This window comes from Plecotus auritus (genome assembly GCF_963455305.1).
Source record: "Plecotus auritus genome assembly, chromosome: 12".
Taxonomy (NCBI): domain Eukaryota; kingdom Metazoa; phylum Chordata; class Mammalia; order Chiroptera; family Vespertilionidae; genus Plecotus; species Plecotus auritus.
Genome location: NC_137778.1, coordinates 22,708,887 through 22,732,847, shown reverse-complemented (window position 1 = coordinate 22,732,847; position 23,961 = coordinate 22,708,887). Strand labels below are relative to the sequence as shown.

The 23,961-nt window shown below is 36.4% G+C and overlaps 1 protein-coding gene across 10 annotated transcripts in view; it reads left to right on the top strand.

Moving 5' to 3' along the window:
• The window catches only part of RASAL2 (RAS protein activator like 2), a gene marked incomplete at its 5' end in the record, with an annotated part of 257,338 nt that overhangs the window by 171,638 nt on the left and 61,739 nt on the right, over window positions 1-23,961 (top strand). For 6 of the 10 annotated variants that reach the window (XM_080648920.1, XM_080648919.1, XM_080648916.1 and 3 more), the window contains one exon: window positions 21,948-22,054. In XM_080648920.1, the coding sequence (XP_080505046.1) occupies window positions 21,948-22,054 (107 nt within the window). Of the gene's footprint in view, window positions 1-5,902; window positions 6,861-20,527; window positions 20,558-20,772; window positions 21,182-21,947; window positions 22,055-23,961 lie in introns of those variants that run through there. The other 4 variants (XM_080648924.1, XM_080648917.1, XM_080648923.1 and 1 more) reach the window with 3 other exon arrangements.

Sequence of the window (23,961 nt, the reverse complement as noted above, 5' to 3'; positions counted from 1 at the left end):
AGGTAGTTTGCATTTCATATTTTGATAGATTGTATTAAATAGCCTTGCATATTTGTTCAGGGTGTCTTTTTTGCTATTTGAAGCTTTAAATTTTTAGGTTTTTTGGTCTTGCCTCTATTTTTCATTGTAGTTTCTGGCTTTTGTGCCATGCTTAGAAAGGCCTTTTTCAATTTGAGATTAGGCCATGTTTTGACATTTATTTTTGGTTTTATGAAATGAGATCCCCCCCCAGTTTTTTAGCCAATTGTCTCAATACCTTTTATTGAATTTTTTATTCTTTCCACACTGGTTTGAAAGCACCCTTTATTATCAGCTAAAGGGTGTATATCTTCTTCTGGATTCTTTTTCTGTCCCAGAGACCTATTGTTTTATTCCTACATTAATATCACAATGACTTAATAACCACAGATTTTAATGCCTTCCTCTTTGATAAAGTAAATTCTCCTCTAATTAGTTCTTTCTTTCAAAATATGTTTAGCTTTTTACTTATGCATTTACTTTTCCAAATAAGCTGTAGAATCAAGTTGTCCTCCACCCCTTTTTATGTATTATATGTTTTAAATAATCACATATTAGGAATGCCTCTTATAACATTAACATCCTTGTTATTTGGGGGCTTTGCATGTCCAAAGTGTAGCTTCCTAAATCCAAATGAATGAAAATTCAGCCTAGCTTCATTAGTTTCTTCAGCTCTAATAATTATGCTAACATTTCTGGCAAGTGAAAACAATGTGGGAGTGTATTCATTGTTATATGATTTATATGTAAGTGGTTTGAGGTTTTTATACATATTTACATATTTAGGGTACTATTTAAAGTGCTGAGCTATAGATTTCATAGAATTTAACTATATTCCTATTACATTAAATATATCCTCAGCAAAATATAAGGAAAAGTTATAGTCTGACATATACTTTAAGCTTCTTTGAGGCAAAGGTTATACATAATTCAAAAGAATATCAAGATGGAAATGCATTCACTTTACTTGAGCTCTAATTCCTTTTGAAAACGAGTTATTCCTTCTTCCAATTCTTTGTCATAACAGTATATTGAATGTTAATAAGTTCAATAGTAATCCTTCAGCAATTTAATAGACATTTTAATATAATATAGACTATTACTTTGAATTATACTTGCAATTAGTACTTCTGATTTCTCAGTCAGCATTGCTTGAAGACATTTTGTTTTTCAAATAAAGAACTTTGTATGATATTGAGGTAGAATTTATATAGTGTACTTTACACATAGTGGCATATTTAATTTTATCCTTAAAATATCAACCACCATCAGTGTTAAATTTCTTGACTTTGATAATTGTTCTTGGTTATATGAGGCTGTCCTTTGTTTTAGAAAATATACTCTGAAAGCTGTTGGTGGTAATGGGCATAATGTCTTTCTCATATGGATTAGAAAAAATGCATATATATTTAATAACTAGAGGCCTGGTGCACGAATTTGTGCACGGGTGGGATCCGGCCAGCCAGCCCCGATCGGGACCGATTGAACTGGGCTGGCCATGGGGAGGGGCCGAGGGCAGTTGGCCAGCCAGCCCCACCCCCTGGTCGAACTCCTGTTTGATCTCCCAGTCAAGGGAACAATTTGCATATTAGCTTTTTATTATATAGGATAGTATAAACAGAGAGAAAGGTAGCAAAATGTAAACAGCTGGTGAATCTGGATAAAGGGTGTGTGTGTGTGAGTTCTGTATACTTTTCTTTACCTTTATGATAAGTTTGAAACTAGAAAAATATAAAATTACCCCTTTCCCCCAAAAATCTCCACCAATTTTACTATAATTAGTTATCAATTTAGGAAATGGTCTATTGTCACATTTCACCTGCCTTTGTTCATTCCTAAGTATCTAGTATTAATCTGTTCTTGTGTGCAAAAATAATAGAGCAGGAGAAAAGAGACTGAGTCAGTAGTTTTCGTTTCTTCAAGAAGGGTGGAAATACCTGATGAATTAGGAGGAAAATATGGTGCTTGTAAAATAGGAAAATAACTCTCTTCTGTTGTAGATTTAAAAATTCTACAGATTAAAAGCAGATTATTTATTACACCTTATTTGGATAACCTGTTAAAGTGTAAGGTTTTTATATGAATATGTGTACATGAATGTTCATATGCAGCATTATTCATAATATTAAAAAGTGGAAACAACTCAAATGTCTATCAGTGGAATAGTATTCAGCCATAAAAAATGAATGAAGTACTGATACATGCTACAACATGGATAAAACTAAATGTGATACAAAAGGCCACATGTTATATGATTTTGGTTATATGAAACATCCAGAATAGGCAAATTCATAGATTAGTAGTTGCTAGAGTCTTGGATGTTGGGAGGAATGGAGAGTAACTGCTAATGGGTGCTGCGTTTCTTTTTGAGGTGATGAGAATGTTCTGGAATCCATTTATAATGATGGTTGCACAACTATGTGAATATATTTAAAACCATTTTAAAAGAATGAATTTTATGCCTGACTGGTGTGGCTCAGTGGTTGAGCGTCACCCTATGAACCAGGAGGTCACGGTTCGATTCCTGGTCAGGGCACATGCCCGGGATGCAGGCTCCATCCCCAGTGTGGGGCATGCAGGAGGTGGCTGACCAATGATTCTCTCTCATCATTGATGTTTCTATCTCTCTCTCCCTCTCTCTTCCTCTCTGAAAACAATCTACATCTATAATAATAAAAGCATAATATGCTAATTAGACTGGACGTCCTTCCGGACGAAGCTGGGGCTGCGAGGGAAGCCGGTGCCGGCAGCCGGGGGAAGTAAGGCCTACTCTTGCACGAATTTTAATATAGCTCTTATATAAAGAAAAAGTAAGGCCTAACAGATCTCTCTAGTCTCAAGACTTGCCACCTAATTAAGGAAGCGAAGATCTGATAACTTTACATGGTTTGCCTTCCTATTATCTTACAGACCTCATCTCCTTTTATTTTTCCCCTGGCTCATACAATCTACCTGCACTGGTCTCCTGACTATTGCTGCTTCTAGGCCTTTTTATTGTGTTTCTTTTTCTTCCAGAGAACCCAGAAACCCTTTACTCAAAAGTTAATCTCTCAGAGATGCTTTTCCTGTCTGCCCTCTAAGATTGTAGACCTCTCCAACATTACCTATCCCTCTTCCTTGCTTTACTCTTCTCCTCAGCACAGTTCACCATCTAACACAATGTATATTTTACATTTTTATCTTGTATTTTGTTTATCTCTTCCCTCTAGAATATATGCTCTATGAAGGCAGAGATTTTGTCCTTTCTTTACAACTATATTCCAGGGCTTAGAACAATGCTTGACACCTTTTGACTCTTAAGTTGTCAAATGAGTAAATCTGAATGTATAAGTACAGGTTGTTATAACAAAAATCAGGAATATTAAGCATAATCTAGAACTTGTTCTTGGGTCCTTCATAGCTCTGTTTATAAAAGGCAAATGTATGGTACTGGATTATCTTGATGATATTTTTCTGCCTATTCTGCCCTATCTTCGGTATAATAAATAAAATATTTATTTTATTATATCCAAAACCAAATTTTGTTTTGGTTGTTGATTTTAAGACTAATGGTATGGATCCTTCCATTATGAATATATGGGGTTCTTTAGCATTAATCTACCTTTGGTATATAGAATCACAATTTTACTTTAATAAATCATTCAATAAACATTTATAATCATCTACCAGGTACTAGGCATTAAAAAACATTTTTTTAAATTAGTAAAACAATTTTTGCCTTCTATAGGTGCAAGATATAGTGGAGGAAATCACTTGGAAACAAATAATTTCAATAAACTAATGGTAATAACAAAGAAAGTTTAGGTGAGAAAACCATTAACTCTATCATAAGGTGTCAGGGAAGACCTGGAGAGGTAATATTTGAGCTGAGTCTCAATGAATCAGTTTGATATCAGGTATATACAGTAGAAAGAATGATACTTCACAGGAGATGCCAAAGTCAATAAAAAAATTTTAGCACCTACTATGGCCATATAGTGCTCTACACCAATGAATAAAAAGGATAAATTTTTCCTGCTCTTCTGTAGATTACTTTTAGTGAAACATGCCAAGGCCTGCATGGCTGAGCCAAGGGGAGTCTGGGGGCCCCTCCCTAGAGAGAAGCAGTAGCCACATCACACCAAGAAGTTTGACCTTGATGCTCTAGAGTCTAGGCTCTACAGCAGCGGCCCACAGGTTGAGAACCGCTAGCAGCGTCGCCTAAGACCATCGGAAAACACAGATATTTACATTACGATTCATAATGGTAGCAAAATTACAGTTATGAAGTAGCGAAAATAATTTTATGGTTGGGGGTCACCACAACATGAGGAACTGTATTAAAGGGTCGTGGCCTTAGAAAGGTTGAGAACCACTGCGTCTAGAGTCTAGAGTCTAGACCAGCCGTGGGCAAACTACGGCCCGCGGGCCGGATCCGGCTGTTCTATCCGGTTCTCTTGCTCTCCCCTCCGCTCCTTTACTTTGAATTTATATTAGTTCACACAAACACTCCATCCATGCTTTTGTTCCGGCCCTCCGGTCCAGTTTAAGAACCCATTGTGGCCCTCGAGTCAAAAAGTTTGCCCACCCCTGGTCTAGACCATTGATTTCAGCCTGGAAGCTACACAAATACTATGTGTCATAAAGTTATTTGTTGCAAAAGGATTATCTACTAGTTCATGCTTAGGTGCTAAGCAAGCATAGCCTGTGGATTTTGATATTTATCACACCTTTTCAATTTTATGTAGTTATTTTGAGTAATAAAAGATTAATTTAAACATAATTCATAATACCTTTTTTTTTTACATTTTCTGTTTTCTCAATCAGTTGGTGCTGTAACTATAACTGCTTTTAAGTCACTATCTGTCAAAATGACTAATCTTAAAAAGAGATCCTAAAATATTCAGCCTGATACCTCCTGCCAGTGTTGAAGCTGTTCACACTTTTAAAGCAGACAAAACTTCAGTAACTATTTATTGAACTCCTTCTAAGTGCCAGGCACTGCTCTAGCCACTGGGTTACAAAGATTAATAAACAACTGTCTACTGTGTCCTCAGGGAGCTTACAGTCAAAATGAGCAGAGTCCAGATGAAGAATAGTAAAGTGAGCATGGAGAGAAGGATGTGAATTCAGGCTCTATTGAGACAGTAACTCTTAAGCAGTGAAAATTCTCTCACTTGAAGTAGGTTACTAGAATAGAAAGAGCAAGTTATTGGGAACAAAGGCAATGTTTTGTGAATGCAAAAAACACCCTACCTTTGTTGTTTAATTTCATAGAGGAAGGGGGGAGAGAGAGAGAGAGAGAGAGAGAGAGAGAGAGAGAGAGAGAGAGAGAGAGAGAGAGAGAGAGATCAATAATGAGAGAGAATCATTGATTGGCTGCCTCCTGCATGCCCCACACTGGGGATAGAGCTGCAACCCAGAGCTTGTACCCTGACCGGAATCGAACTGTGACCTCCTGGTTCATAGGGCAATGCTCAATCACTGAGCCCTGCTGGCCGGGCAACACCCTACCTTTTTAAGAGTGTTTTCTTATAGCAACAAACCCGATCAATCTCCAGAGAACAGGGATATGAGTGATCTATGTGTCTCTGAAAATACCTCTTCTGCTTGAGTTTTCTCTGCCTATTAATTAGGTGTAAGCCTATGAAATAACCTTAAACTATGTAAATACATAATGTAAATCATATTGAAAATCTGTCTTGTTCTGACTGCTTCACAATGACTGTGTGATGGATTGAAGGACAGTCATTTGCTTCAACGGTGGATCTCTGAACCTTCAGCCCAGCAAGTCCACTTTTCTTACTTCTTTCAGATTTCAGCTTCCTCTCCCTCCCTCCCCTCCCCCCTCTCCTTGCCCCCCCCCCCCCACCTTCCCACCCTCCCTCCCTTCCTTCTTTCCTCCCTCCCTCTTTTCTTTCTCGCTAAGAAAGACAGAGCTATTGACTGGAAGCCCAGAGTTGCCCCTAAGTTCCGACCACCGGCTCGAATTCTTATGAAGTGGACTTGTAATATCCTTAATGTTGCTGCTGGCAGTCTGTTACAGATTCCATTATTGTCGATCAATGCAGTCGCCATGCGAGGTGGGGGGAGGAATGGAGGAGGAGGAGAAGAAAGGAGGGATGAGAGCTTCCTATTCACAGATTTATCAACCTGCCTCGGCTTGCAGGAAATCTCCGTAAAGGGGGCTGGGATGCTGTTGAAATAGCTAACGCAGGAAGGGGTTAGGAGGCTGCAGTTCTCTCCCCTGACTGACTGAAAGAAAATTTGAAAACCTTTCTTCTCAGAACAAAACAAAATGCTGAATTTGTTCTTTTGCCTTTGTTTTTGTTTGATGATATGCTTTACTTAACTGATTAGCTATTGTGCTGTCCAGTTATCTAAGCTGCTCCAGTGTAGGAACCTGTTTCTTTTTCTTTGAGTGTCTTTATTCTTTATTTTCCTTCGCTTTCTCCTGTCATTGAACACAAATCATTATTCAATTTTATTCCTGCTTTCTCTTTCAGACTCAAGCTTAACACCCAGAGACAGACAAACCTCTCTCTTCTCTTCTCTCACCCTCTTTTAACCCTCTATTTCCTTCCCCCTCCCCCGTTGTATTAGATTGATGTCACAGAGACAGAATTCAGAGTGGAGGGAGGATCACATTTTCTCTTTCATTATTACAGCCTGGCTAGCAATTTAAGTGTTGCACCCCCAAGAATTTAGTCTCTGTATCTTTCTTTTCCCACTTCATCATTCACTAATTGTGCTCTGTATGGAAAAGTTTTCTGGCTGGAGAATGAGTCTCCTTTCCCCCGGTGATGTGGCCGAGTGGTTGGATAGTAGCACCGAAGAGGAGAAGAGCCTTCTGTCATTTCTGGGTACGGTAGGGCTCCGCTTGTTCTTTTAACCCGTTGTTGTCTGCACTTCTCTTACTTTGGGGAGTAAGACCCCACATTTTGCAAAATCCACTTTTGGATTTTTAAAAGAGGGGAAGAGAAATTAAGAAAATACGTTCAAGTTTTGTTTATGTCTGTAGAACTGGTGCCAACAACATTTGCTATGAGAAATAAGAGACAGTTTGCTTTGCTTTAACAAAGAGTGCCAGCTCCATGCAAGGCTTATCCTGTCATCTGGGCAGCTGTTCGTGCTATTTAGACAACTTCTGCTAGCCAAAATATATTGTTGTTTTGCCATACCCCTCAATGCAGGGATGATGAGGCTTGCTGTATGAGAGTGGGAATAGGCTTTGTGTGCAAGAAAAGCTAACATATGGTTTGAGAAGTAGCTTTTATGCAGAGTGTGAAATATCTGTAATGTTCATATAGAAGATTTCTATGGAGAAAAGAAATAGGACACATGGATCAGCCATTACTTTAACTTCCCAGTTACAGATGCTTTCTAATGAATTTCTTAAGGAAAGGAATTATTGATCATGATATTGGTATAATAAACAAATTCTTAGGAAAGTTAGATTATATCCAGTTGTATCTTAAATGTAATATGATGGCTTGATACTTATAAAAATCCTATTTTTGTTAGATTAATAATTGCCTTCAAAGTTATCTTTTTTATAAAATTGATTTATCTCATAATATATTTCCCTAAATATAAGGATACTTTTATTATAATGGGCAAAATTTATGGTTTTCTGATTTATTCCTCATGAATATTCTCTGACCTGTAAGTAGTCTTCTGCCACCCCCCAAAATATCTCTATTTTAAAATCTTTTTTTATATTTAGCATAAGTTTCTGTTTTGTTTTATTTAATTCAGTTATATTGTCAATCTTAACAGTTTATAAATGATTTCTTTTTTCATGCAATTTAGCAGTAAAGGGTCATCCTAATCAAATTTTTTCTAATTCTATAGAAACCCAAGTACACATATTTAGACACTAATTCTACTCTTAATTTGCTTATCATAGTTTCACATGTCTTGGACATTTAGGTGACTTTAAGAAATATGTGCACCTCTTAACTCTTCATTTCTCTGCAGCCTATCTCATTCTACTTGCTTCCCATTCCCCTCCCCCCACACACATAAAGAACCATCAGAGAAGAAAAGCAAATACAAATATCCCTGAGTGAAACCAGCCACTTAGACCCTACTGCATCATGGGAAAGGAGGGCAGAGTCACCACCGAAAATGTTTTCCTTGCTCTTGCATAATATTTCTATAAATTTTAATTATTTCCCTCAAGATTAATGTCTTTCTTTTTTTGGCCATTACCCCACTATGCCTGTAAAGCATTTGGTCAAATAAATAGAAATGGGCAAACAAAAAGTACTGCAGTCTGTGCCCCTTCTTGCCCCTACACCCATCCTCTGTTTAGGAGAGTTAGTGAGTCCCTCTTGATCCACAGATGGACGTGATAAAGACAAAAGATGTTAGAGCATGCTTGGAAGAAAAATGCAAATTCCTACAAATTATCCACCTAATGAAAGAAAACTTTGGCATATGTAACAGATAAAACACAGATAAGTTAGAGTCAGATGCTACTCAAGGGCTATAAGGAGAAGTTTAGTTACTGAGTGAGTGGATATCTGTGTATCCCACGCTCCACGGTGGCAGGGCTGAGCCCTGGGTGTCAGCAAGTCTTATTTTGGGGATTGAAGCTCTCTCCTGACCTTGAATAGCTAACCTCCTTCTGTGGGTAAATAGGAATTTCCTAAACTCCTCTAGAGAAACTAGAAGCAAAACCATCTCACATATAGCTTGAAATAGCTTGAGGATTAAACAAAGCCCTTGTGACGAGTCGTTTGCTAATGGAATTACCATTAATAAGAGCTTCCCAATGAAGATGCTAAGAGAAAAATAAAAATATTGAATTTACTTTATTGTGAATCTAGGATAAGTAGAATCAAGAGTTGTTGTCAGAGAACCTATCAAACTATGCTTTGTTTGCCCAAGAATTTTATGGCAGCCTTCTCTCTAGGAGAGGAAATGAAAGAAAAATACTTTGTTGGTGAGGCTTTACTACATCACTTTCGAGCAATAGCCACTTAATTGATGTTCAGACCTTCCTGTTAAATTAGTGCACTGCTGAGTTGATAAAACTTTATAAAACTGTGCCCTGTTCTTTATTCTAGTCTAAAATATTCTATGATTCCCTCATCACCTACAGATAAAGTCAAAACACCTTACTCTGGAACTTATTCTGACCTGACATGCCAGTATTCCTTTGGGTGGGGAGGACTTCATTCCATCAAATTGATTTACTTTCTATATCTTGGACAAACATTGCCCTTCCCTACTTTTGCATGTGTTGTTTCTTCCATTGGCAGTGTCCCTTTATCCAAACTGAACTTTTCCAAAACCCTACCCCTGTTTCAAATCTTGCTCATGAACAAGACTGTGCTAGGTACTATGGCTGGGTACAAAGAAGTACAAGATAAAGCTGTCTGTGCAAAGCATAGAATTTGGTTAGGGAGAAAACATGAATTATGTACAATTAAGTGAGAAAGATTTAAAAATTTAAGACAATGGAGATAATAAAATAAAATAAGGCAGTACCTGATGGTGAAATGATTTATCCAGGCAAAACTTGCTTTGGGAATTTGAAGAAGGAACACATTATTTTTGATTAGTAACACTGAAGATTGCTTTACAGAGATAGGATGTAATCTGAGTCTTAAACAATGGAATAGATTTTTATAGAACTAGTGTTTTCTGTATGAAAGGAGTGGCATGAGGAATATTAAATTAATGTTCATGTCCAAATAGTAAATTGATTTGAAAGGAATGGAAGTTCATGTAAAGAAATAATGAGAGATAATGCTTAAAGGCTATTTGGTGGCTCGCTGTGTAGGACTCTGACGACAGGCTAATGACTGTTTTATCCTGAAAGCAGTTGTGGGAAGAATTAGAGATTCTTGAGCAAGTAAAAGATATGGTCAGAGTAGCTTCTTAGGCAGGCATATCTGAAAGTGTCCCAGTAGGAGGAAGAGACTAGAAGCAGTTAAACCTGTTTGAAAGCTATTACAGTACTCCAGATATTAAATAACTTAACCCTCTATGTTATAATTAGTGATTTGCTTATTTATTATTATAACTAGATTGTAAATGCCTGCAGGGGCTCAATCATCTGTCTTTTAGCTCCTAGTACACTTTAAGTGCAGATGAATATTTGTGCACCTCAGATGAATAAGATGAAAAAGTGGAGAGATTACATAGATCTGTCAGCAAAATTGGTGACAAATTAGAGGAATGGGGAACATAATGAGTCAAAGACTAATTTTGAACTTGGGAGGATGATGGTACTGTTAACAAAAATAGAGAAGTTGTGAAAGGGACAGTTTTTGAGGGAAGAATATGAGTTCTATATAATAAAAGGCTAATATGCAAATGGACCGAACAGTGGAATGACTTGTCGCTATGATGCGCACTGACAATAGATTGAAGCATAAATAAATCTCAACAAATTTCAAAGTCTATCTTATACAGAAAGCATTCTCTTAATCATAGCTGAACTAAGTTAGAAATTAATAATAAAAAATTTACTTTAAAAGCCTTTACTTTTCGCCCTAGCTGGTTTGGCTCAGCGGATAGAGTGTCGGCCTATGGACTGAAGGGTCCCGGGTTCTATTCCAGTCGAGGGCACATGCCCGGATTGCAGGCTCAATCCCCAGTAAGGGGCATGCAGGAGACAGCTGATCAGTGATTCTCTCTCATCATTGATGTTTCTATCTCTTTCTCCTTCTCCCTTCCTCTCTGAAATCAATAAAAATATATCTTAAAAAAAGAATGCAAGCCTTAAAAAATAAATAAAAACCTTTACTTTTAGAAAATTTTAAAGTTATTTATATTTAACTCTTTAGTCCCAGAAGAAATAATGGAAAATATAAAATACTTAAAACTGAATATCCTGAAAACAGTACATTCCAAAACTTGTAGGATATTGCTAAAGGAGTTATTAAGTGAAACTTACAGCCTTAATCTTTTACATTGAAAGGAGAAAAGATGAGAATTAATGAAGTAATTAAGTATTCAACTAAATAAATTAGAAAAAGAAAGAATAAACCCAAAGAAAGTTTAGGGAAAGAAATAATGAAGATAACAGTAAATGATAGTAAAATAGCAAACAGAAGTAAATGTAATAAAATAAAAAAATCAAGTGTTGTTTCTTTAAAGTTATTTCTCCAATGAGAATAAAACTGTCAAGACTTGTTCAAGACAAAAGAGAAAGCACAAGTAAACAATGTTAGAAATGAAAAAAGGGACACCATTACAGAAAACCAGAGACTTGAAAAATAGACTGTCATGAAAAACTTTGTGATAATGTATTTAATAATTTAGAGAAAACGGATATTTAAAAAAAGTAATTTATTAAAATTGATTATAAAAAATAAAAATGTAAGTAGACCTGCTACTTATAACCATTAAAGAAATTGAATCAATAGTTTAAAATCTACCACTGATTATGGTTTAATTTCTCATAAAGTTTGACTTCTAAAAAAGAATGAATCCTGTATTACAATTGGATTAATATTTCTAATCAGTGATAAATTCAGTTTTTCACTGTAAATGAATGACTTGGCATTCTGGTATCTAAATTGAAAAACAAAAAATACCACGATCCATGCAAAAAACCTAAGCATATCATTTGAATCCATTTTTAGTCCCACGGGAGTCATCATTCCCTTAAGAGCTTTTAAGTCTTACATCATTTTTTAGGGTATTTTCTTATGGGGATATGCAAATTAAAAACTAAAGGAAATCAAGCCAAACAGATATCTGAAGACAATAAGGATGAATAAGAAGATATCAAGACTTATCCCTGATTCATTTATGTTTAAGTATGCTTCTTATTAAAGCTTGGAAATATGTGAATTTTCCAATAGAGTGATGCATAGAAGGAAAAACCTCAAAACTTTTAAACCTAATCTCCCATGAAGCTTATTTACCAAAATCTTAATTATAGCTGATGATTCACGTTAATATACATAAAAAGAGAGTGTTCCTTAAACTAGATTAGATGGAGTTCTTTAGTTCCATTTGTAAATGAGAGATAACTAGAAAATGTATTGATAATTTTATTATGTACTAAATCAAACTATATGAATTTATTAATATTTTACTAATTAGCATACAAAAATGGCAATTCTAAATGATCACGTGTTTATTAAAGGCAAAAACAAGGTATGTAGGCTATGCTGAAATGTTTTTTAGTTTAGTTAAAATTTATTTATTACTAATTATTATGTTGTATTCTGTTTTAATACTTGCAGACAAGCAAGAAAGGGTACAAATGGTATATAAAAACATTATAGGAGAAATATTTAACATATAGAAAATTCTGTTAAACATTATGGGAGAAATATTTAAAGTAGAGAGAATTTATTTGAAAATTTAGACAAGATCACCATTATTCAAATCTAGAGTACAAGACTTCATTTGCAGAACACTCTATTGGACAGAAATATAGTTTGGTAACCCAAACTAGAGAACATATAATCAAGTAATAGGAATTTATAAATGTGTTAATTGAAAACCAAAGAAATGTTAGTAATTAGGCCTGGTTTTATAGAGGTAGATGAATTGAAATTTGCGTTGAAGGTTACCTAAGATGTGGCAGATAAGTAAAAACCATTAGTAAAGGTAGACACTAGGGATGAATATGGTCAGTTTGAGATAGATCAAAGATCATCTGAATAAGGCAATATGTTGGAGAGTGTTGGTATAATAAGGTGGGGGCAGGTACCTGTCTATCTTAAGATCTCTAGGAAGGTAATTATATTAAGAAAGTAGTGTTTTAGGGAGGTTAATACGGTAATGATGAGCAGAATAGCTTTAAGCAGAGAGAGACTGGAGTCACTGAGGTCAGTTAGGAGGGTCCTGCCATAATCTGCATGAGACATAAAAAGTCCTGGAGTAAGGTGTTAGATGGTAGTGGAAAAAAAGAAACAAAATGAAGCCAACAGACACTTTGAAAGAGAGACTTGCAGTGCTTGGAGGCAAAAGGGGTACAAGTCAACATCATAGGCTCCTCCCTTTTCTATTACCTTCACTAATAAGTGATGTCCAATATAAGCAATTTTTGTTTTCACACAGTTTCATATGCATATTTGAAATCTAATCTTTTATTAGGGGCCCAAAAGTTTGTATGTTTTCAGTACTTTAAATACTTTCTGTTAAAATCTATTTTAGGATGAAACCCCAAATAGTCTTAAAAGGCCCTGACACAATCAAGGACCAAATCTTTTTTAGGATTTTAAAGATGAATACTGAAATCATAGTATAAGTAAATCAAAGATTATACTCACAGTTATATATGAAACATACTAATAATGAGAACAATAGTCAGTTATAGAAAAAGTTTAGATAAGGTCTTAGAAATCTCTGTAAATTAGAAGGCATTGTCTTCTAGAGTGGACAAAATATGACTCACCAAAATGAAGCTGTGAGATTAAGAAAATTTTATAAATAACTAGATTGAAATGCTCAAAACAGTCATTTTTATGCTGAATAATGCTTTCTTAGTTATTTAGAGACTAGAGGCCCAGTGCACGAATTTATGCACAGGTGGGGTCCCTCGGCCTGGCTGGTGATCAGGGCTGATCGGGGAGGGGGGGTAGGAGGAGGGCCACAGGAGGTTGACTGGCTGACCCCCCCCCCCCCACCCAATAGGGGCCCATAAGGGTGGCCGGCCGGCTGGCGGGAGGGACTGCAGAAGGTTGGCTGGCCATGGGAGGTTGGCTGTGGGAGAGCACTGACCACCAGGGGGCAACTCCTGCGTTGAGTGTCTGCCCCCTGGTGGTCAGTGCACATCATAGCGACCAGTCGATGGCTGTTCAGCCGTTAGGTCGCTTATTCTTTTATATATATAGATTGTTCTTTGTAAAACCTAAGATCGTAATGCTTTTAATCTAGCTTTGTCTCATAGAATTGGCCTAAGTAGTTGTCGTTCCACTTAGATATACTGAAGATTACTTAGCAAGATAGAAGAGCAAGGCTTTTTTTTAAGGTTTAACACTAGGGGTTATTCTTGATGTACATTCTGTGGGTTTTGACAACTATATGGCATGTATCCATCATTACAGTATCACAGAGTATTTTCACCACCCTAAAAATCCTCTGTTCTTCACCTATTCATCTCTGTCCCTAAAGGCAGGTTATTTTTTGGAGGGCTTTTTGTAACTTTTTTATTCAAGGAATCAGTAGTAGATATTCTTTATAGCTTGTTTCTTATTTTGTTCAAATTTTTCACCATTAAGCTAGTAAACTTTTTCCCTCTTCATCCCATTGCTTCACTTCTCTTTGTTTCTTGACTAGAATATTCTTTTTAGCATCAGAATTCCAGGATTGAAAATTTTCTTTGATGGGCTTTTTTTTTTGCAGTAAATTATTGCTGAAAGAGTTTGCTTTCATTTTCTTTAAAATATGAAGAAATGTGTGCATATGGTTCAAGTTCTTTGAGTTACTTTTAGGAAGAGTCTCCATGATAATGTATCTTATTTTTTCTCCTTTACAGCCAATAATACAAAACACAAGGAGAATAGGATAGTATGCATGGTGATTAAAAGTACAGGCTCCAAACCACATGGGTTCCAGTCCTGATTTTGCCCTTTACCACCTGTGCAAACATGGGCAGAGTAACAGAACATCTCCTGTTTCCTTATCTGTAAAATGGGGGCAATAATCCCAACTCAGAAAATTATTGTCAGGATTAAAGAGAGAACTCATATAACACTCTTGGCATTTAACAAGGATTAAGAAATGATAGTTGAGCCGAAACCGGTGTGGCTCAGTGGATAGAGCATCAGCCTGCGGACTGAAGGGTCCCGGGTTCGATTCCGGTCAAGGGCATGTACCTTGGTTGCGGGCACGTCCCCAGTGGGGGGTGTGCAGGAGGCAGCTGATTGATGTCTCTCTCTCTCATCAGTGTTTCTCGCTCTCTATCCCTCTCCCTTCCTCTCTGTAAAAAATCAATAAAATATATTAAAAAAAAAAAAGAAATGATAGTTGAGTGTTGTAGTTATCCTTATATTTTCATCATTGTTATTAAGATCCCTGGTTGCTAGCACCAAAGCCCAAAGATATGCTTTGTATTTGAAACTAAAGATACCCTGTAACCCTAAGCTGTTTCTTAGCCGTTCTGGTTGCAAGTGTTATTTGCACTAAAACTATTCTCTACCATACCATCCAATATCATCATGTGAAGTAAGTCCTAAGCTGAAGAAATGGAATACTTGTGGATGTTCAGATTCCTTGACCAGAGAGAAATCTGTTCTCCTATTATATTAACAAGAATAAATTTATTATTATAATAATAGAGAATAAATTTATTGAAGTAAAGTAAAGGTGGGGAGACTGGGTGTCTTTACTTTCTGAGAAGTCACCACATTTTCATACTTAGCACCAATTTGAATGTATTGAAGTAAGTGTCTAGTGCATGCAACTTGAAAGGACTGCTTATTTGAGTGAAGTATTGCATTCTAAGTGATACAAATTGGATGAATTAAAGTGGCTCTGGGGATTTGTATTTCAGAGCAGCTGAATGGTAGTGACTGTTGGTACACAGGCTTTAAAGCAGTAAAAGTGGGACACAGCAGAGAATGTCCCACTGAGAATCAGGTGGATGAAGTCTATGAAATGCCCAGATGCTATAGTATTAGCAACTATATAAATGTAATATGTAATTTTCTTCTCTTTGCTCTTGTCCCTTTTCCTTTATAAAATGGTTCTCTACCTGCACTTTTAAACTTCCATTACCTTCAGGAGCCCTCCAACAAAAAGTATGAAATTCCATTTTCATGAAGCCTTTTTTCTTTCACTTTTTGCTATTTGTTATTAAAATCCATCTTTACTAGAGAGGTACAAACTCATTTCCTAATACTATTCTTTCCTTCCTATTCTGTTTCTTAAATGTATTATGTGCCTCCTATGGAAGAAGTATTCTTCTAATTTAGAATTCACAGCATGGAGAGCTAAGTTATTTGCTTACCTTATCCTATCTAATAAAAGAGTAATATGCAAATTGACCAACACTCCAACACACAAGATGGCTGCCCCCATGTGGACACAAGATGGCCGCCACAAGATGGCCAGCAGGGGAGGGCAGTTAGGGGTGACCAGGCCTGCAGGGGAGGGCAGTTAGGGGCAAACAGGCTGGCAGGGGAGCAGTTAGACATCAATCAGGCTGGCAGGGGAGTGGTTAGGGGTGATCAGGCTGGCAGGCAGAAGCGGTTAGGGGCAATCAGGAAGGCAGGCAGGTGAGCAGTTGGGAGCCAGCAGTCCTGGATTGTGAGAGGGATGTCCGACTGCTCGTTTAGGCCCAATCCTACTGGGATCGGGCCTAAACGGGCAGTCAAACATTCCTCGAGGGGTCCCAGATTAGAGAGGGTGCAGGCTGTGCTGAGGAACACACACCCCCGTGCACGAATTTCATGCATTGGGCCTCTAGTCATAATAATAAAAGGCCAGAGTCGTCACGACTGAAACGACCAAACAACTGGTCACCATGAAGTGCATGGAGCACCTCTCGGTCCCTCCCCTGTGGCCCACAGGCTCCGATCGCAGCGCGGTGGTGGGCAGGGCTGCAAGCGCGGCAAGGCGCTCGTGGGTTGGCAAGGTGGTGGGCGGGTGGGCGGGGCTGCGTGATTTCATGTGCTGGGCCTATAGTTTATTAATAATTTGAACCACTTCTACTTATTGTTATCATCATTTACACAATATAAGGGAAAATAGATGATAGTGAGGTCAGCTCATTCACAGCAACATTATACACACTGAAATTTCAGTGACCTGAATGGTTGCACACAGTTTGGTGTGTATTCAATTTTCTATCATGCTATATGTTAAAATGTTAATGATTTTTAAAAAGGTTTTTGAAGTGAACTGGAAAATTCTCCTTTTAAGAATATTAGAACACTTGTTTCTTAAATATAATATAAAAAATATTAAAGGGGCCTGTGAATATTAGAATTGGAAGGGCATTCCCATTCATTTATATTTTATAATCCTGGACAACAAAATGACTAGGAATTGGTTTGGGTTGCTATTCATGTGAAATATTTAGACATACTATATATGCCAAACTGACTGCATCTGTGAATATGTAATGTTTTTCTGGTCTGTCATAATTAGAGAAATTTGCTATGAGAAAGATATTTTGGTTCCTGCGTCATTGTCCACCAAATATATCTTTCTACATTGTTTGTTCATCTTTCATGTTGAATTTTCTGAAATGGCTTTCATATTGGTGAGATTATTCCCTTTTTAAAAATTTGCCCCCACTGGCCCAGCCTGCATAGCTCAGTGGTTGAGCGTCGACCCATGAACCAGGAGGTCATGGTTCCATTCCTGGTCAGGGTACATGCTCGGGTTGCAGGCTCGATCTCTAGTGTGGGGTATGCCGGAGGCCCTAGCCAGCAATCGAACCAGCAACCTCTTGGTGAATGGGTCAATGGTCAACCACTGAGCCACGCCAGCTGGGCTATCTATCTTTTAAAAACACTATTGTAACTTAACCTAAAAGTGGTAGACATTACCAGAATTCCTGGCATTTTAAGCTGCATTATTAATGTTACATATATGCATATATGACATGACATATGAATTTTGGTTAAATATGATTGAACAAAAAGTAAATATAGTTTATTTTATGCTTCTAAATATATGGTCATAATGATGTCATATAGCAGATAACCTTTCTCTTTTGATACTTTCAGAAGGTTTTGAAACTAACCCTCAGTTAAACATTTATGTATTAGCAAACATATATGATAAAAACATTTCCTTTTACTCTTTTTCCAAACATAATATTCCAGAATTATTTCAATCACATTCATTATTCAAAATCCTGAAAAGAAAATAATTAAAGTGTCAGTAAGTATATGTCCATAGGGTTTCTCTGTGATTTGTACCTTTGGGTGAAGTGTATTTCACCTGGTGGTTTTTCTTTGAGTCAAAAGCTAAAGTTTTTATGTGTAGGCCTGTAAGCTACAAACAAATAGGAGCACTCTGCTACAAATAGTTCCAGTCCCATGGGCCCCCTGCTGCTGTTTACCCTAGAACAGTGGTCGGCAAACTCATTAGTCAACAGAGCCAAATATCAACAGTACAACGACTGAAATTTCTTTTGAGAGCCAAATTTTTTAAACTTAAACTTCTTCTAACGCCACTTCTTCAAAATAGACTTGCCCAGGCCGTGGTATTTTGTGGAAGAGCCACACTCAAGGGGCCAAAGAGCCGCATGTGGCTTGCGAGCCGTGGTTTGCCGACCACTGCCCTAGAAGCTTTGCGTTAGTTCCCAGTGTTCTTCCCTGAGAAATCTACAAGGCTGACTTCCTTACCTTCTTAAGTATTGTCTCTCACTCACCTTCTCAAGGCAACTACCTATTCACTGTATCTAATTACTATACCTCTTCATCTCCTTAGCACTGTCTTACTTTTTTTTCACCCCTGAATCACTTTTGACATTTGCTTCCTGAAAAATAAACTAAAGGCCACGAAAACACTACTAGGTTCTAAAGGCAGAGGTTGAGTTCTGTTTGTTGAACAAGCACATCCTCCACCAAAAGTGCTTTTGCCCTTATAATTATCCAGTTGTCAATTTCTTCACCACACTTTTCAGAGAAAGCACATTGATAAAGAGGAAAATGTGCATGTTGAGGAAATGATGTTATAACACTACACTTTGTATTTAGAGAGCCCCTTTTTTCCAAAATGCTAATTTTGCATCAAAGCATATGAACTCATTCATCTTGTCTTCATCGCTGGTTGGTCTGAATAACCCAGTTTATTAATGAAGATCAGAGCAGGAAAGGTGAAATGGCTCACACAGGACACACAGATAGTTGATAGTGCTGCTAAGAAAAGCATCCAAATGTTCTCTCTGTTCAATACATCATTCTATGTAGGGCTGGATTGGAGGTTATCTCTCATTATTTTAAGTTGTCACCTCATCTCAGTTCATACCTAATGGCAAAGGAAATGATGAGTTAAATTTAAAACTTAAGGGTTTTTTATAACCTTTTTTTGTCTTTCAATCTGAAGATGAAAAATACTATTTTTAGATGATGAGAAAGTGAACAAAATGTTTCAGACCTTAACTGAAACAATATTACATGTCTCAGCCTTAGAGAGCAAGCATATTTTTAAATGACTATAATTAAATATTGTGACTATGAAAGATCATTAATTGTTATAGCAGGTGAAAATAATGCGATAGCATAATAGGAATGGGGGTAGGGGAGAAAGCTGTCTAATTTTGGCCTACTGGAACCACTATAGATTTTTGGTCCAACTCAGCAGAAATGTAGCTTTAAGAGCATAGTAGCAGCTTTCCTTTCTAATTGGAGACTTAAAAGTTAAAGGTGGCTGAGCCAGTTTACTATGGTATGCAGGCCTGCCTGTGACTAACCCAATGAGTTGTTAACTCTGTTCTTACTGACGCTGCCACCCTGTTTCTAAATGAACACTGGTTCCTGGGGTATAAATTCTTCTCTCAGCTTTGAAATAGTTATGAATCTTCTGAGAACTAAAGAACCTGGATATTAAAAGGCCTTTTTTGCATTGTTGTGGTTGAGAAAGTCAAGAAGTATAGACTTCTTACTATTTTAATAGTTGATTAAGTTTACCTTGTATTCTTTATCCTTTCTTTTCCCTCTTTAGGGGCAATTGTTCAAACTTCAGGAATAACTTAATTTCTTCTTTTGAACCCAAATAAATTCTTTAAGCTATGTCAGAATTGTGAGTTATTTTTTTTTCATGATACAGAAAGAGAATCTAAAAGTAAAAATCAAACAAATAACATATTTGTTAGAGTTTGAAATGTGGTTACTCATTTTAGCCAATAATTTCCAAATAGTTAAAGGCACTGAAATATATTTATTTAATGAATTTATCTGACTGAAAAATAAAATTAGATGTTTGGAAGAAAGTGAAGAAATAAGTTTCAATTTTATTTTCTTAGAACATCGTAAATTAAAGGAAACTTTCATTTTATCCTTGCTTAATTGAACTTTCTCCTAATTTGGTTTCTCCATCAATTATTCAGAGATTAAAATATATTTTATTGTAATATTCAGGCTCCTCCTATACTTTCTAATTATAAGTGCTCATCAGAGGAAAGATGAGATTATATTCTACCTTAACCAGCCCCTCCACCCAACTGCATGCTCCCCATAAGACTTTCCTAATTTGGAAAATCACTCTTTAATGTCATGTTGCTGGAGTCTGATGGTCTTGTTCAATGTGTTTCACTGATTTGTTTAAATTCAGTGCTTTATGCCATTCCCGTGAATTTTAGCTAAATATACTGCTAATTTTTAGCAGTGTGCACTAAATTGTGTGTGCCTAATTCTGAAAATGACTTTGTACATTAAGGCTCATTTAACCATTGGTGGTTAGTGAGAAGTTGAGAGACTTACAGTTACTTATTGGTCATGATTGTGAAACACAGTAATAGTGTGGAACTTTCATCTGCTGCAGGCATGTAAGGCACTTTGCTATCAACCTCTCAGTCATTAGGAATGCTGCAATTTGGCTTATGTTTCACTAGTCAAGATGTCACAGAGATGATATTTAGTCGTGGGCAGCCTATCACTATCCAACAGGCAAACATAGTAATAGGGTAAGCACTTCCAATTGGATTTTCACAGGAGAGATTGACTTGTGTGCATTACTGAATCTGTGTAAAATGGTGTCCTTTTGGCACTAGCTAAATATAAATTTCAGTAAATGTTTTTTCTTGCTGCAGATTAGTACAATACAGTGAAATTTTCTGTAATTGGGGGGAGGCAGTGGTTGGGCGTCTGCTAATAGCCTGAAAATAACTAATGAGGATGTGCAGTGAGAGCGATTGATTGAATAGCTGCAGTCCTATGTGTTCTTTCTCGCTTACTCTCTCTGCAAGCTGTAGAGAGGGAGGGGGGAAGAGCAAGACACAGGGAGGGAGCGAGAGAAAAAACGCTTTCTCTTAAGTGGAAGTAGCACGGATCCCAGGGGCCAGGAGGCCAGAAATGGAAGTTTAAACTGCATCTATCTTTTAAAGGGAGAGCAGCAGGAAGCAAAATGTCAGTCTCCGGAGTCACGATTTACTCCTCATTTTTTAAGATCTGGAAGATAACACAGAATACTTTTTTTAGGATGTTTTTTTTTTTCCTTGTTCATGTTGAGATTATTTAATGTTATCTGAGAAGCTGGATTCCTATGTGTCTGTCAGTTGAAGTGGAGATGGGAAGCAGTTGTGATAAAGGTATAATATGTATATATCTATCATCTATCTATGTGTGTGTATGTGCATAAATATGCATATGTATATCACTCTATAAAAATTAAATGTAACCTTAATGTAGTGCATAGTGGTTAAGTTGGATATTTATCACATTATGTGCAAAATCTGAAGCTTGTTAGATAGTTTGAACAGATTTAGGATTCCAGAGTAATGTCTTAGTAAGGTCATATTGGGAGAACAAGGAGAAGCTGATCTATTTTTATATCTGCATAGGCATATATGTTATTTTCTCCTGGCAGCAGCTTTCACTCTTCACATGGCCCTTTGGTTGCAGTCTGGTGAATCATCTTATCTGCACTGAACTGAACTTTGACCTTTGTGCAAGCACCTTCAAATCATGAGCAACACTAGACTATTTTGTTCACAAGAATATAAAAAATTTCTATTAACTCCTCTGCTGCTGACAAATAGAAAAGTAGATTCATACATTGTAAGATACAAATATTAAGTGAACTTATAGATATTAAATATAGCTCAAAAGAAATTATTTTTATATGTGCACAGATGAGACATAAGCAGTCACACTAAAGCAGATTCTTAACTATGACCATCTCCTAGTGTCTACATAGTTCAAACACCACAGAGATAAAAAGAGAAATTATGTGGTTCTAGAATATAATGCACCTTTAAAGCAAACTGATCTTTTTGGGGGGTGGGGAGTGGGGATAATTTTCCAATTAAGTTACACATTTTAAATTTTGGGTTCTTAATGGTGTTTCTTTTTCAGAGGTACCAGCAGAAAGATCTCCTCGCAGACGGAGTATCTCAGGGACCAGTACCTCCGAGAAACCCAACTCCATGGACACTGCATATACCTCACCCTTCAAAGTACCAGTAAGTGTTTCTCTTCTCTAAAAGGATATTTCACTTTTGTGGTTTCTTCTTAGAGTTACACTTGCTAAAGAGTAAAACATTTTGCTCCTCACGAATTTCTTTACAATACTTAGGGTTAAAGACAGAGTTGTGAACTTCTATAGATTAACTGTATTTAATGTCCACTACTTTAAGTGTACGGTTTATTAGGTTTTAGGGAATTTTAATTTTACTTGTGGGATACTTCCAAATTATGTAACTAAGTACATTAAATTCAAATTCCTCTGAACAATAGAGTACAAATCTTTGCAGAATGCCCTTTTATCAAGTCACTGGCCAAAACCTATCACAATTCTATAAAGATGCTGGTGAGATTTTTTTTTCCAGAGCTGGAACATAAGTAGAGAATGATAAGACTCATAAAGTTGCAGAGAAAATTATAAGAGAATTTAAACAATTGTGAGTTCTAATTCTGAAATCTGGTCTGTGCTTTGCCTAAGTCTGTTTTAAATGACCATTGAAATGCTCTAGAAATACCCTGGAAGGAATATCCTATTTTAAAATAATCCTTAAACTGACAGGTAGTACTGAGACTCAGTATTAACTTCAAAGGAATGCTGAGATGGAAAGGCTGTAAGTGATCAGGTCAGCTGACCACCAGTTGCAGGTGTAGTTTGGACCATTTTGATAAAACTGATTAATCCATATTTTAATTCACTCATTTTCTTTGTTTATTGAGCAAGAAGTATACTTACATTCTAATCATATTATTAAAATTCATTGAAAAGAATTACTTACATGATCTTGGTCATTGTTGTAGATACAATGGAAATCAATATAAAATAGAAATAGATTTTTCTATGGAAAAAACGTTTTCTTTTAATTCAGCCAAGTTAATATGTTATATTCTTTATTTACTTATTCCAATGCTATTTTTTTTAAGTTGGGATGACCTTTTAAGTAGAACTGATATTTTGAGATATGTAAGTAGACATTCATTAGTAAGATAATAACTTAAATGATGTTTAATTTTGGATTAACCCTGAGGAGCAAGATTTCCCTTTATTTTATCTTAGTGCCTTGTAGAGTTTGTGAATATTTGTTATTGTGCCCTTTCAAATTTTTACAAACTTTTCATTTTTAAAGTTCACAAGCAAATGTTGGATTAATATTCTAAACCAATTTTGATAAGAATATCAAAATATCAGATTTCATGCCTTTTATTAAATTTCTTTGTTCCATAGACATAGCTACCTATTTTTAAAACTTTTTATGAATGAAGGCAGCATTTTTCCCCTCTATTCTTCTTATTTTCCTGATGAAACATAGATCAAATATACTGAAACTAACTTCCATAGATAGAGTTTGGTACAAAGGGATTGAATTAGAATTTGAAGTTTTAAGCCATCATGCTGGCATAGAATGGTGAATTCTTAGAAATTTTCTTAAGTCAGTAACTGAAGAATATCCCTCTGCAGGATGGTACTTCTAAGTTGAGTCTGAAGTTCATGACTGGGCTTTTAAATTTTGAATTAATTAAAAACAATAATTTTATTTATATTTAAATATTAAGTTGACATCTAATCTAAGGTTTACCTTAATAATAAGACTGACTATTCTTGAGTAAAAGTAATAAAGTAATAATGCATACATATGAAGGCTAGCACTACTTCTGGACAACTTACTCAGTTGTTAGTTTCCCGACCGTCTCAGCTACCTCATAGATTTAGAAATATTAAGGGAAAGAAGAGACCTTTACCTAACAAATTGCAGTCACCAAACCTATGCACTGAGCTCTCTGGGAGAGTTTAACCATTCCCAAGCCCTCACCTAGATGATGGTTTGAAAAAAAAACTATCAGAACACCCTGTTTGCGGAGTCATAAAAAACAATCTGAATCCACTTAGGATAAAGGCAAATAGCCTTAC